At 38.6% G+C, this 16,278-nt stretch overlaps 1 protein-coding gene across 1 annotated transcript; it reads right to left on the reverse strand.

Moving 5' to 3' along the window:
- Positions 1 to 2,218: 2,218 nt before the first annotated feature.
- Positions 2,219 to 3,192, reverse strand: LOC131931162 (dynein light chain 2, cytoplasmic-like). The gene is made up of 2 exons (XM_059287865.1): positions 3,078 to 3,192; positions 2,219 to 2,493 (listed from the first exon to the last, which is right to left on the reverse strand). The coding sequence occupies exons 1-2, from the start codon at positions 3,190 to 3,192 to the stop codon at positions 2,219 to 2,221; spliced, it is 390 nt and encodes a 129-aa protein (XP_059143848.1).
- Between the last annotated feature and the right edge of the window lie 13,086 nt (positions 3,193 to 16,278).

Consider the following 16,278-nt stretch of genomic DNA (forward strand, 5'->3'; position numbering starts at 1 on the left):
CACAGGCTTCATAATTATGGCTCCTCCCCGGGTCTCTTGACCAAGGGGGATCATCTACATTCAGAACCCTATTTGTCTCTCTGCTGGTCAACGTACAGAAATGTGTAGTCTTTTGTCTTAATATAAAGTTCAAAGTCACCTTTTTGACGTTATCCGCAGTCAATCTGAAGCTTATCAACATGATCAAGTTGATCTAGTTACATGTGTGAGTAGTATATATATATATATATATATATATATATATATATATATATATATATATATATATATATATATATATATATATATATATATATATATATATATATATATATAAATTTTTTTTACAAGATAATGTGCTGTTTATTATGCAACATGCTTCACAAAATAATTTGCAAGTTATTGATATGGCAATTCCTAAATCAGATAAATGAATGTTTGCTTTTGTGCTATGAAAACCTAACCGGTATCACTTAAAAACACGTTTCTTTAGAGTAGGCCTATATTACCAAAACGTTAGTATTTATTGTTAGCATGTCATATATGATGAACTAGAGTGATTATATATTTGAATTTATTTTAAAATTTAGCATTTTTAAAAGGGATCCGGACAAAAGGCCGACATGGACAAAAGGCCGACACGGACAAAAGGCCGACATGGACAAAAGGCCGACAAGACAAAAGGCCGACAGCCAAAAGGCCGACATCCAGAAGGCCGACAAGACAAAAGGCCGACAAGACAAAAGGCCGACAGCCAAAAGGCCGACAGCCATAAGGCCGACAAGACAAAAGGCCGACAAGACAAAAGGCCGACTGCCAAAAGGCCGACTGCCAAAAGGCCGACAAGTTTTATGAAACAACAAACTACAATTACGCACATGTTTAATTTTTATTGAAAACCAGTTACATAATGATAAAGGTATATTACAAAATAGAAAAAAAATAGGGCCTAGTATGACAAATTGTATGCTATGCCACATAAAAATTCAAGTGTAGTTGAAAAAAATATGAACAAATCCAAGGGCACAAATATAATCTACACTATAAAAGCTGAATGTTTTAAAACATGGTGCCTCCAGGTGCAGTTCGCGCCCCCGCAATGAACGATACTAAAATATAATTCAACGGTTTGTCGGTATTTAACATGTAGTTCAGTCAAAGCACGTGATCGTTCTACTTTATTTGGTTTCTTTGATTTCTTTGAGAAATATGGTGGTAACACCACCTTTCTGGTTATCCTTTGTACACTCCCGTCATCTCCAGTCGCACGGACCCCATTGTTCACCTTGTTCGCAACTAGAATGTTCTCTTGGCGTTCTACCTTGTTGCATGTGGGCGATGATGCGACGGCTTTTGACTTGGTTCTTTGATGATTGTCTCACCTCGTTGACATAGAAGGAGCAATAAAAGACAGTAGTGACCGCATTTCGCAAAAATTAGGTGTTGATCCTTTGTGTTTAAGACACTCACGTAATCTTCAGTCGCTTGGATCGGATGGTTCACCTTATATGGGTAGCAACTAGAATAGTCTCTTCTCTTGGACGTTTCACCTTATTTCATGCCGTATTTTGATGGCTGTCAAGATAGCAGCTATGCAGTAACATATATTTTGCGATATTAGTATTTTTTATACTTGTCTGCCTTATGGCTGTCGGCCTTATGTCCAGTCGGCCTTATGGCTGTCGGCCTTATGTCCTGTCGGCCTTATGTCTTGTCGGCCTTTTGGATGTCTGCCTTATGGCTGTCGGCCTTATGTCCTGTCGGCCTTTTGGCTGTCGGCCTTTTGTCTTGTCGGCCTTTTGTCCATGTCGGCCTTTTGTCCGTGTCGGCCTTTTGTCTTGTCGGCCTTTTGGATGTCGGCCTTTTGTCCTACACCCTTTTTAAAATGACATTGATACAGATTGAATTTTAAAAAAAAAATTACCATGCAAACAATACTTGTATGCTGCAATATTTCCTAAAAAATTAACTTTAATGATATTTACATAATGTGTTTACTGTAACATTTTAAAAGCAAAAACAATATAAGACAGTATTTATCAATATTTTAACTGATGGTAAAAAAGCTGGATGTTACACAAGTAGACCAAGTATAATGTTGTATGAATTAATTTCTTGCGTAAGACATCAGGTTGTTAGCTTGATAAATGGGCAACATCTCAAAGACCAAGTATAATGTTGTATGAATTAATTTCTTGCGTAAGACATCAGGTTGTTAGCTTGATAAATGGGCAACATCTCAAATTATCATCCCAGAACGCCATATAGTTGCACCAGTTTTGTTGATTATCAGGGGTATGAACAGAGAGTTCTCATGAGACAACGCTACATCGTAGGCCGTACCTACGACACACTGCCAAGATGGACCGTACTTGTCGTCGTCGAAGCTTTTGATTGTTTCAGCAGCCTCTTCTCTTGAACGTCCCAGAACTTCCGTTACGACTCTAATAGCTTCGGTGACCATAACAGCATCCATGGAGGATTTATTGACTTCTGGGTCGGCTTTTCTTCTGGCTAATGAGGGCAGCCATTCGGTGTCAATCTTCAAGGATGCCTTTTGGGTGCTTGCAGCAACTACATCTGGCCGCCTGTCATCGAGCCATTTTACCACGGACCGGGGTCTGGAACTAGATCTGCACTTTCGCGCCGTAGTTCGTCGGAGTCGTGAGTTATTTTTTTGAGGTCGTTGGGACTCTGATCACTCCTACATTTTTATTGTCGTTTAAAAAAATTAAACAATTGCAAGCATAATCAAAAAAAATTACTAAATTTAATTTTCTAAAATAATTTAACTTACTTCTAATTAGGACAGATAAAAATGTAAATGAATGTAGATTTTTAAAAAATGGTAAAAGATAAAACATTGTTTTTACTTCATTTCAGTAATTTTAAAAAGATACCACAAGGTCCTTATTTCCAAATATACTGGGGATAACTATCCCACAAGTTCCTTATTCTTTTTGTTCTGTATAGGCAGACAGAGCATACCACAAGGTCCTTGTTTAAAAAAATACTGGGGATAACTATCCCACAAGGTCAAGGTCCTTATTCTTTTTGTTCTGTATAGGCAGAGAGAGCATCATGTAAAGCCTTGTTGCTTTCTGCAATTATAGTTGCAGCATTCTCCATAGATGACAAGATATCTGGGTTCAGGGCAGCTGCAGCCTGCTGCATGCTGATCACTCCTCTGGAGGTTCTTTTCGTTGGCGCCATTTCTGATGTGTCTTGAGGTCTGGAAAAAGAACTTATAAAAGATCTCTCGAGCTAATAGATGTTAGATTTGCTTATTTATTTGTACCAGCCGTTAGCCTATAGGTCGAGTATAGAGGTCTAGGCCTACCGTAAACGCTGCGGTATCGAAGTTGAGGCCAAACTGTGTGTGAAAACTGTGTTCATTAAACAAAATTTTAAATATCATCTTTAACAAAAATTCTAATTATGTCTGAAAATTATTTACATTTAGTCCTTTGGCACTTATTACTTCCCTTGATAAATTAGGAAAACACAGTTACTTCCCTTTAGAAAACCAATACATAGTGGGGAAAAAACTAATTTATTTATACGGTCAAACCACCTATGGCTAAAGCCCCACTGTTGTCAACCCCTTATGATCAAAGCCAATCTATGGTCAAAGCCCCGCTTTGGGCAAACTATGGTCGAACCACCTATTGTTAAAGCTCCGCTGTGGTCAAAGCACCTATGGTCAAACCTCCCTATGGTCAAAGCACTTAATATCACAAAAAAGGGTACCTTTTGTACCAGCACACAACACACACAATCAGGGTACAATACAAGTAAGTTATCATTCGGCGAATCTGTAATGCCTTTTGAAGTTGATAATCTTATTTTTTTTTTTCAAAGCTCAGACATTCACCTTTCATTTTCGCAGCCATATGGACTAGATACTGCGGGAAAAGTCATCTTCCCCAGAGTATGTGCTTGAATTCATGTTCGTGATTCATTATGCAGTAAGAATGGTACTGCATAGCTGTTAGCTTCTTTTTCTTTGTTAGATCTAATTGATTCATCTTCACCTCATGGAAAAACAAATTACGAACTGTAAATGTGAGCTGTGTGTGATTCGAATATTATTTGAATGCTGCCACTTCTTTCTATGCTACATGCCGTTACTTAATTGTTCATTTCTAAGAGAACTACCACCTCATTGAGGTCTGCACATAATACCTCCTTTCATATCCCAAGAATGTCCTGTCTGTTGGGGTCATTAACAATCCCAGCTTTAAGGATATCTTAAATTTGCTCTTTTGCAAGAATTAGAGTCCTTATGTACGGGTTATATGTTCTAATAACGCTCTATAACGACTCTACAATACCACATTGAATCCCCCTGTTTTCTAATATGGCCATTTTAAATTCGGCGCTGTTTTGTTGGTCTTATATAAAATGTAAAATTTGAGAAACTACTTGTTTATGAGGTTCTGGAATTAGGGAACCTATAAAATGGTGAACTTGTCCATGGTTGGTAGATGGGTTCCAACCATGCTTCTGATAGAGTATTTCTTTGGCACCAAAGATCTGGAACAGGCAGTTATGTTTTTCCTAAACACCCTGGCTTCAGGCTCTTCAATGCTGAACAGACGCTGAAGCTCATGTGGGAGTGGAGGCAGATTGGCCATGTTGACTTTCCCGCCCATACAGCTTCAGTTGGCAGTCTCTCCATTGGAAGTATATGCACGACAGTGAGTACGAATCTTATCCACATGCTCAACATCGACAGACAGAGAACCATGTTTGTGTACTGTTTTTGGGGTTGATGCGAGATACAGACTGGTCGACAGTTGAATACGGTAGACAATAAACCAACACGAGGTCCGTGTACGGTCTAAACTTCTTTAATTTATTACTGAATGATCTCATTATACTTTTGTACCCCTTGCAGGTGTTTACCAGTAATGGTAATGGTACCAGGTCCAAGACTTTAAAGTTTGACTATTTCCCCAAACTTGAATTCTAAGTTTAGCGTTTTTTTGTTTTGAGGTTGCTAAGTGTGCATAAGTGGGTAATTGGTAAGTCTTTTGACTCTAAATACAATTCGCAGACTTGATCTTCTGAAACAGAACTCTGTTTGTAGGCAGCATGTTGTAACATGATAGGGCTGCTTAGCACTTTAATCTTTTTAATCTGTGCGTCTTTTATTTTAAACGAATACTTTTTTTTTTTTCAAGAGCAATATTTTTAATCCTTACTTTTTGTTTAGGGTCTGAGCACACCCATTCAAAGTACCAAAAACATATTGCAGTGCCTCGAAACTAGACTCTTTTGATGCCATCTCATCCTGAAGGTGTGCATGCGGTTTTTTTTATACTTGCGCAGTAATGTTGAAACTCATCGAAAAAATCTTTGAGTACATTGAAGTCACTTTCTTCATCTGAAGATTCATCAGTTGCATGTGCTCCTCCTGGGCTCTCAAGATCATCTCCTTGACCTCTCCCCTTGCCTCTTGGGCTGTCTGTTGAAACTCCACGTTCTTTCCCCTTTCCTCCTGGGCTGTCTGTTGAAACTCCATGTCCTTCCCCTTTCCTCCTGGGCTATCTGTTGAAACTCCATGTCCTTTCCCCTTTCCTCCTGGGCTGTCTGTTGAAACTCCATGTCCTTTCCCCTTTCCTCCTGGGCTGCCTGTTGAAACTCAACGTCCTTTCCCCTTTCCTCCTCCCACATCGGGGGACTCAGCAGCACCTTCTTCCCTCTCCCCTTGTCGCTATCGGAGTGCTTTGCTTTTTTTGCCTTGTTATCTCTAGGCGTTTTGGTTTAGATCTAGACGTATATAGATCCTAGAATCTATCTTAATCTAGCTAGATAGGTAGACGTCTATATGGATTTATTATCAGTATTTTAAACGAATACTTTTTTTTTTTTTTGCCGCTTGGCGTTTAATAGTCTTCCTTCCACAACAGTCCACTCCTGTATAGCCAGGAGCTAGCTGTGTGGATAGGTTGCATGAACATGATCTCTCTGGTGACATTTACTTGTCCAGTGTTGTGTTGAAATGAACCACATGATTGGCAGGCTTGTCGTCTTCCAGGTATGGACACGAGGATGTTAATGGGTTTGTTTTTATAGTTGATGTAATGTGGTATAGTAGCCGGAGTGTCGGAAAAAATGGTGAAGCTGCGGTTGTTTGTGTATGGGATACTGTTTACTATTGGTTCTTTTTTGCTTATTATTCTGAGAGCCTTTAGCAGGGCATCATTCTCTAGGCCTGGTGAGACCCACCTAAGTGTGCCATTGATTCTATCTTTGTGGTAGATTGAAAACTGCAGTGTGTAGGGCCCATACTGTTTACTTGTATTATCCATCGTGGCTACGTTGAAGGCGTCTGATGAGAAGAACCACGTGTCACTTCTGCAGTAATTCATCAGCAGAATCTGTTGTGGACTTATCAGTTTTCGGATGATGTGCCCTCGAAGATTTGGATGGCCATTCGTTTAAATTTTCACTTGCATGGTTGTGCTTGGTGTTGGTTGGCTGGAGAACATATCTGGGCTCTCTTCTTCGGGCATCTCGATTATTAGGGTAATTGAATTCGTTGTAGCTGAAAAGAATTGGGCCCAGGATTTCATCTACGTTTCCGGGTATGCCTAAATCTGGTACTCCATCTTTACCAAAGCCCTCTATGGGTGGTATTGTGAGAACTCTGGTTCCTCCAACCTTAAGCCCTAGTAAACCTTCCTCCAAGCCTTCAACAAGCTCATGAGAGCCAAGTATAAAACTAAAAGGCTTTTCCTTATAGTTTAAAAAAAGGGTTTGATTGCACCATCAACACATCCACAGAAATAAACTACCACCTCACACCCCCTTCGGGCAACCGCCCCATTACCAACTACGTGGTCCCTATAAAATGTTTGTCCTTTTGTTTTAGTCACCGGTCTGGCCTCAGGTACCATGAGTTTTCTATGAAATGCCGGTTTACTTGTAATTATGCAACCTGCATACTGTTGGACTGGTTCAATATATTTTCCAGTAACTGTAATGGTCCCACAACCAAGGCTTTGCAGTTTAACAATGTCTCCTATTTGAAATTCCAAATTCAGTGTTTTGTTTCGTTTGGTGTTGCTGAATGTGCAAATATGAGTGGTTGGTAGATCCTTTGACTCGAGGTAGAGTTCACAATATCTGTCCTCTGAATCCAAATTTGGCTTGTGTGCACCATGCTGTAGCAGGATAGGACTGGATAGCACTCTTATTTTTTTTACATTCGCACAGTTTACCTTAAATGCACAGTTTACCTTAAATGACAAATTCCGAATACACCTCTCCATGATGACAACTGTTGAAGCTACAGTTCTTTTTTTTTTTTTTTTTTTAACGTCTCAGTGTTGTAGATTTGAGTTTCAGCGCGCCCAGCCAATGAGTGGTGGCAGTAGCTGATTTTTACTACGTTCATCATGCGACATAAGAAGACTGGTGCAGATTTACAATATAAACTATTCCTGAAACTTTCATTCTCAAAATTTTTTACATGTTATTTACAGAATAAAATATGTATTTTATAGGGGGGGGGAGGGTTATTTCATGGGCCAAAAGTAATTTGTTATTTCTGAAAATTTTAAGTTACAATTGGGACAATATTTGGCTATAATAAATAAAGTGCTGAGTTATAGTAAGCTTTATATTAACAAAATTTGGCTTCGAAGGTTGGTCTAGGCTTCCTAAAGGGGGGGGGGGGGGGAGGGAAGTACAAATAGTTATATATGAAGTATACAGGAAAACATGATATGTTATGTACAATGGGTAGTTGCTATTTCTAAATAATAAAATTGAAAAGGGGACAATATTTGTCTATGATAAATAAAAGTTATGAGTTGTAGTGAACTTTATATTAACAACATTGGCTTCAAAGGTTTGTCTAGGCTTCCTAAAAGAGGGGAGAAGTACACATAGTTATGTCTGAAGTATACAAAAAACATGATATATTATGTACAATAGGTAGTCATTTGCATTCACACTTTCCATTTGTACCTATTTTTTTTTTTTTTTTTTAATCAAAATTTTAAAATAATTAAACTTCAAAACAAACTTATTAATTAATTTGAGTAGGTAATGTACAGAGATGATCGTTAAATCAAATATGTTGAACGTATTTGAATTACATACAAGGACAAATTTATAAGAGGGGAGCGGTGGTGAGTCAGTGAGGGGGGGGGGGGGTGGTGGTGGGTGGGGGGGGGGAGGGGGTTGGTTGGCTGTGGCAGGCCAGGCGCTGGGAGCGTTGTTGCGTGAAATGAACGCTGTGGTGTTACATTTATAGCGTCATGTTGCGTGACATGACTGCTACAAGGGGGAGATAAAATCTCCCAGTCTCACGATAAGAGTGTAAAACTAGTAACATCTTACTTTAACATTCACAGTGAAACATTACCAGTGGGGTGGATTTCCATGTATGGCAAAGTAAAAGGGTAATATAGTTACAAAGATTTCAAGTAACAGATTTTTACTCTTGCTAAGTGGTTGGGGTAAAGACGGGTTGCAAAGATTATTTATAAGCAAAGTAACCAATAATTTATTCAAGAGGAGGTTTGAGTAAGGGGGAGGGGGAAGGTGGTTGGGTGTGGCGGGCCATGTACTGGGAGCGGTGTTGCGTGACCTAACAGCTGTGGTGTCTTATTTATAGTGTGTGTGTTCGTGTGTTTTCCCTGTCAAGTCGTCTGTTAAATATCAAGTCCAAAGTCTGTCTGTTAAACTCTGTCTCGTTATATTTTGCCCTATTTCTGCAGTTCCAAATTATTTGTCTGTATATTGCTACTGTTCTTATTTTTTTTTCCAGTATAGTCCGGTCTTGTTGTTTTGGTACTTTGTTTAGCGTTATTCCTATATCAACATTGAAGGTCTCGTTCTTATTTCTTATTTTGGTTTCTAACGTTTTCTTCATGGTCTGGATGGTTGGGCAGTCTAAGTAGATGTGTGTTTCTGTTTCTGGAGTGTCTTGTTTGCATAGATAACATAGGGATTTTTGTTTGCGTGTCGCTAGTGGTGTGTTGGTCTTGTGTTGGTGTCCGTGTCTCAGTGGTGTTGTGTTGTAAATCAGTCTGTATGTTATTTCCCTTTCCTTAGGTGTTATTGTTTTGAAATGAAGGTTTTTAAAAGTGTCCGTCATGTCTGTTAAAGCGAATGTCCTGCACCAGGATATTCTATTGTAAAGAGGGGTGGCAAGCTTCTGTACTAATTTCCTATAAATCTGTTGAGATTTCTTTTTTAAAAGGTTTTCGTTAGTTTTAAAGATTTGTATACATTCTGTATAGAAGTTGTTTAATTTTTGTCCTATGAAATGTGGGGAGTTATTGTTAATTTTTATATGTTTATTTAGATTAATCCCTATGTAATAATGTGCTAATGGGTGGTGTTGTGGTTCACTAATTATTCTGTTTACATGTGTTAGCCTAAATGTGTTTATTTTAGTTTGTATGTCGTGTAGATTTATTCCCCCGTGTATTTTGCTTTGGACTAGTGTGTTGTGACTGATGTTGCCTATAGTGTGTTGGAAGATATATCTCCTAATGAGCTTGTTTATTTCTTTGATTGTTGGTTTTGGGACTGTTTGGGCTGTGGCGATGTATGTTATTTGAGGTATGATGTATCTGTTTGTGATTGCGGCTCTTGTAAAAATTGTTGTCGTGCTGTACTTGTAGAAGTCTATAGTTTTCTTAATTTTGTTTATAATTTCTTTCCATCTTTTGTTATTTTCCAGCGAGGGATTGTTCTGGTGTGTTATGCCGTATATGTGTAATTCGTTTTTAGCTGTCATGTTTAGTGGATATGTTTGTCTGTTTTTCCAACGTCCTAGTCCCATAATTTCTGTCTTGTCTAAGTTAATTTTTGTTTCACTAGCCTGTCCATAGTCAATGAATTTTCCTACCACTAATTTTATTGAGTTTTCCGTCTGCAAAGTAAAGGCGGTGTCGTCGGCGTATGCTAATATCTTTTTATTCGTCAAGTTCGGTATGTCTATTCCTTTAATGTCTGCGTCTCGTCTGATATTTTCTAATAAAGGTTCTAGGGTTAAAATGTATAATATGGGTGATAGGGGGCATCCTTGTCTAACTGATTTGTCTATACTGAACGGTCTGGTTATGTTACTGTTTATAAGGAGGTGGCTTTTTGCATTTGTGTAAATTATTTTGATCCAAGTGTTGAAATAACTGCCTAAATTATATGTCTTGAGTACTTTGTGTAGGTATTTATGTGAGACTCTGTCAAATGCTTTTTCTTGGTCTAATATTAAAATGCAGGCTTGCGTGTTTTTCTCGTATGTGTATTGTATAATGTCCCTAATTAGATGGTTGTGGTTCTGTATGTTTCTGCCTGTGACGCTGCATTGTTGGTCTGTATGTATTAGTTTTGGTAGGTGTGGTTCTAATTTGGCTACGAGTGCTTTGGTTAGTATTTTGTAGTCTGTATTTAGGAGTGATATGGGTCTATAGTTGTTGGTTAGTTTAGGGTCTGTTTTTGGTTTATGGATGAGTGTTATGTATGATGTATTGAAGTTTTCGTGGCATTGTTCTAGCATGTATATTTCTTTGAATGTATCTAGTAGGAGGGGGCTTAAGTCTGCTATGAAAGTTTTGTAGAATTCACTTGTCAGGCCGTCGGGTCCGGGGGATTTATTGTCGTTAAGTTTTTGAATGGCTTTCCTGATGTCGTCTAGGTTGAAGGGCGTATCTATTATGTTTTTGTCGCTGTCGTCTAGTGGTTTGATGTAGCTTAGGTATTCGTCTTGTTTCCCGTTGTGTGTCGCTTCGCGTTTGTAAAGTCGTGCGTAATAGTCTAAAAATAAGGCTTGTATCTTTTCAGGGTCTGTCGTCTCTTGGTTGTTTTCGTCCACAATTTGTTTGATTTGTTTGGATCTTTGTATGCTTTGTTCTAGTATGAGTGTGTGGTGTGTAGGGTTTTCTGATCCTATCCTGTCTATTTTGCTTCTTATTTGGGCTCCTCTGTATTTGTATTCTTGTATTTCTATCAATTGGTTTTCTAATGTGTCAATGTCTTCCTTACTGCCATTTGTTTTCTTAAGTGTTTTTAGTTGGTCTTCTATTCTTTTTTCTCTATCTTGTCTGATTATGTTGATGCTTTTGGCTATTTGTATAGTTGTTTGTTTGATATCTGCTTTGAAGTCTTCCCAATGTTGTATCTTATCTATCCTAGGCACTGATTGTATGTAAAATTGGATAGTGTCTTTAATTCTAGATCTGTATCTTTCGTCCGAGAGTAGTGAGTTATTTAGTTTCCATGGTGTGTTTCTTTTGAGTTTTGGTTCAAAGTTGTTTAGTGTTGTTATTACCGCACTGTGGTCGCTAAATTTTAGGGTGTGTGTAAGGTGTTCCACTCTGTTTATTTTCATGTCCTGTGGGGCATATATCCTGTCTAGCCTAGCTAGGTTACCTTGTGATTTGTTACCTCGGGTGAATTGTAGTGAGTGGGGGTATAATGTTCTGAACGTGTCCACTAGGTTGAAGTGTGTTGTAATGTTTTGGATCAGTTTTACCTGGGGTCTGTCTCGTTCTATACGACTATTTTTCTTTTCCGTCGGTCCAGATATGTCTATCGTTCTTTCAACACAATTAAAGTCCCCTAATAGTATGATTTTATGTTGTTTGTACCTTGTTATCAGCAGTTTATTTAGGTCATTATAATAGTTTGTGTTTTGTTTTTCCGTCTGTCCGTGTACGTTAACTATTGCTAGTGTCCCTGTTTGTCCTTGTACAGTCGCTATTAACAGTTTTCCGTTTATGTCGTTATACGTGTCTTTTACTTTGTAATGGTTGGAGGTGTTGAATATGGATGTGCCGCTACCTGTTGTAAGCTTACTTAGGCTGTGATATGCTTGGGTGAGTCCTAGGCTACGTGTGAATCTGTCCGCTGTGTGTTTGTCCTTGAAGTTAGTTTCTTGTATTGCTATAAAGTCTGGTGTGTAAGTGTGTATTAATTGCCTTAGGTACTTATCTTTATGTCTGATGCCTTGGATGTTGAGGGTGATGATTGTGAGGCTATCTATGTTGTCTCCCATACATGGCCTGCCTTGGTCGATTTGGGACTTGGGGGGCTGATGAATTCCCCAGGTGGTCTCTTGTTTGTCCTGTCCGGTTTGTTGGCTAAGACGCTAGCGTATGTAGTGGTTGGGCTAGCTATTTGCTCAATCGTGTCTGTTCGTTCTGCTTTATTACTTCTGCTGTTCTTGGCTCGTTGATGTCTGTATGCTGTCTTCTTTTTCCTATTAACAGTGTGCCATTCATCCTGTTGTCGTTCCTCTTGGTCACCTGCTTCCCACCGGGTCGTAGTTTCGTCGTCTGTTGTCGATAGTTCTTCGTCTTCGCGGTCCACTATATACTGTCCTTCCCTGTCTAGGTGTATATTATCCCGTTCTCTGATATGTTGATTTCTACATGCAAGTGGCCCGTGTCTGGTAGTCTTGCACAGAGGGCACACCGTCCTCCGTCCCTCGAGCTGGAGGAGTAAGGTGTGCCTCTCTTCTCCTGCTTCTACCTCGATGTAGTGGGGCAGCTCCTCTGTAGGTGCCATAGGACAGAAGTCCACGGCCCACTTATCACTTTTCCCTATTTGGACTGCTGTTTTAGGTTCACTGGGGATGGCGATGTTTTCTAGAATGGTGTTTACGGTTTCTTTCGTAAAGGTCGGGGGTACCCATTTCAGTACACCTCTGTCCATTCCTTTCTACATTTAGCATGAGTATGCTTGAACAGATGTTGCTATTCTTGGCAATTTCCTTCATGTGGAGGCTTTTAAAGAGTTCTTCCGAAAGAATGGTGACGAACCATTCATTGGGCTTTCCGAGGTTGTAAAGTTTTTGTATCTGACGCTGTGGGATCCCTAATTCTTGCATTATAATGTCTTCTAGTATAATTTCATCAAATTTTGATGTTTTCTTCCCTTTGATAACTAGTCTTAGGGTATTCTTTAAATGAGTGCCGGTTGGTCCTCCGATCAAGGTAATGCGCTTAATTAGTGAGGATTCTGTACTTACAATTGCTTTGGTATTTTCCTTTGCTACAGTTCTCACTAATGATCTGCCTCCGCCAGTCAATTCTAAAACATTCTCAACCCCAATGGTAGGTGGATTTCCTTACAGATAATCTAAGATGACATTGTTAAATGTCTAAAGTGCCCATCGTCTAAATTCGGTGTTTCAAATATTAACACTGAAGGTAATGTAAAACAATTTTCATTTTTCAAACTGATAGTAATAATTGTCGGCATGTTCATTAAACACAATTTTTAAATAATAACATCTTTAACAAAAATTCTAATTATGTCTGAAAATTATCTACATTTAGTCCTTAGGCACTTATTACTTCCCTTGATAAATTAAGAAACCACAATTACTTCCCTTTAAAATCATAAATTTCATGGTGGGGAAAAGAAGTTATTTATTTATACCCTTATGGTCAAACCACCTATGGTTAAAGTCCACTGTTGGCAAACCCCTTATGATCAAAGCCAATCTTTGGTCAAAGCCCCGCTTTGGGCAAACTATGGTCAAACCACCTATTATTAAAGCTCCGCTGTGGTCAAAGCACCTATGGTCAAACCTCCCTATGATCAAAGCACTTAGGATCACAAAAAAGAGTACTTTTTGTACCAGCACACACACACACACACACAATCAGGGGACAATACAAGTAAGGGACGTAACAGATGACACACGACTGGAGATGTTAGTTATGATTCGGCGAATCTGTAATGTCTTTTTATGTTGATGATCTTGATTAAATATATTTGATTTTTTTTTTACAAAGCTCAGACATTCACCTTTCATTTTCGCCGCCATTTGGACTACATATTGCTGGAAAAGTCATCTTCCCCAGAGTATGTGGTTGAATTCATGTTCGTGATTCATTATGCAGTAAGAATGGTACCGCACGGCTGTTAGCTTCTTTTTCTTTGTTAGATCTAATTGATTCATCTTCACCTCATGAAAAAAACAAATTACAAACTGCAAATATGAGCTGTGTGTGATTCGAATATTATTTGAATGCTGTCACTTCTTTCTTTCTATGCTACATCAACTACATGCCTTTACTTAATTGTTCATTTCTAAGAGAACTACCACCTCATTGACGGTCTGCACATAAAACCTCCTTTCATATCCCAAGAAAGTCCTGTCTGTTGGGGTCAATAACAATCCCAGCTTCAAGGATATCTTAAATTTGCTCTTTTGTTAGCGTTAGAGGCCTTATGTATGGGTTATATTTTCTAATAACGCTCTCTAACAACTCTACAATACCACATTGAATCCCCCTGTTTTCTAGTATGCTCATTCTAAGTTGGGCACTGTTTTGTTGGTCTCATATAAAATGTAAATTTTGAGAAACTACTTGTTTATGAGGTTCTGGAATTAGGGAACCTATAAAATTGTGAACTTTTACAATGGATGAATAATGGGTTCCAACCATGTTTCTGGGAGAGTATTTCTTTGGCACCAAAGATCTGGAACAGGCAGTTATGTTTTTCCTAAACTCCCTGGCTTCAGGCTGGTCAATGCTGAACAGACGCTGAAGCTCATGTGGGAGTGGAGGCAGATTGGCCATGTTGACTTTCCCGCCCATACAGCTTCAGTTGGCAGTCTCTCCAGTGGAAGTATATGCACGACAGTGGGCACGAATCTTATCCATATGCTCAACATCGACAGACAGGATCATGTTTGCGTGCTGTTTTTGGGGTTGATGCGAGATACGGACTGGTCGACACTTGAATACGGTAGACAACCAACACGAGGTCCGTGTACGATTTAAACTTCTTTAATTTATTACTGAATGAACATAAAGGACTTAAGCTGCCTATGAGAGAATAGACCCCCAAAGTTTTCTAGCACCACCTTTTATACCCTACCTAACCTCTAAGTTTCCTGCGCTATATGTCACTTCCCTCCCAATAGTTCCTATGCTACAGAATTGTGTGCACTGTTTGTTTACATCTTTTAATCTCAATAAAAAGGGGTACCTTTCGTTCGAGCATACAACACACATACACAATCAGTATTTGATGAATAATAGCTCAGTGTTATGTTCACTATTTCCTCTCTTAGCCTTGTGGCTATCATAACAGTTCCAGAATATCCTCGGGAAGATCTTTTCGTATTTTAATTGTAGATCTTCCACAGAATTTTAAAATGTTTTGTTCTTGTAGTGCTACTAGCTTTGTAGGAACTTAAAGGTGAATAAAATTAGAACCCCATGCAGTCAATGAAATCTCTTTTCTATTTGATATCAATATCCAACACAAAATTGAATACATTGACTCGAAAGTCATCTTCCTTTCCGAAACGGTGGTCATATGATAATTGATCAAAATGTTTTTTCACTAGTATTTGTCTTCTCTATTAAAAGTTGGATCAATCTTCCATTTGTCCGCTATTTGTATTGCTTCATCTTTAACCAAACTGCTGGTTTCTGTATTGTTTTAAATGTGTGCTTGCAGTTTTAAAGTCAGCCATGATAGCTATATTTTGTTTTCGTGATCTACTTCAGTTAATACCTTGGACAAAAGGAGTCAAAGAGAAACAAATTCAAATATGTTCTCGCTGTTCTATAGCCGTAAACGCTCGACCGCCTTTCTTACAACTGTAAATGATAGTTTGTTCAAAGCTTTCATTACATCTATTTAAAAAACCAAACTTAACTGCCTGAAGAGAAGTATATCTTCCATCTCAACGTGTGTCATTAAATCGTCTTGCGCAATCTCTACTTAGCTAACATCTTTTATATCCATATGTTTGGCTAATTTGGCATCTATTCCAAGCTGAGAGAAATTGTGCTAACATTCTTGGCCTGTGGAGCCGCGTAAATATTATGACTTTCCTGAAAATTGCGGTAGTAGGTTCCACCTTTTTGTACTGTTGCCAAAGTATGAATAAGCGTTTTTCAATATTGGGAAAAACGTAGGAACATTCACGCAGCTCTTGATGGCATCATTTATCACAAGATTCAAGTTGTGTGAAACACAGAGCACTTGGAACATCGTTTCTCAAAAGATCTTGCGTTTCTCAAGAGAGCTGGTATGCTCCACTCATCCACTTGACTTGTACCATCATAGGATTGTCCTCTGCTTTTGGCTAGTCTTATGTCATTCATTTAAAACTACTTAAATAAATGTAAGCCCTGCTAGGGGGGGGGGGGTTACCTAAAATCTACCCGTCTAGGCTTATCTAACTAACTACTGTCCGGTCAGTGCAAGCCCGGATAAACCCAGACTGGTTAATAACCTAACCTTAGTCTAAATGATAAAAACAAAAAAAACTTTAACATTATAATATAATTTATTTAACAA

Source organism: Physella acuta, unplaced genomic scaffold, assembly GCF_028476545.2.
Source record: "Physella acuta isolate Inbredline_101_S28 unplaced genomic scaffold, ASM2847654v3 ptg001903l, whole genome shotgun sequence".
NCBI lineage: Eukaryota > Metazoa > Mollusca > Gastropoda > Physidae > Physella > Physella acuta.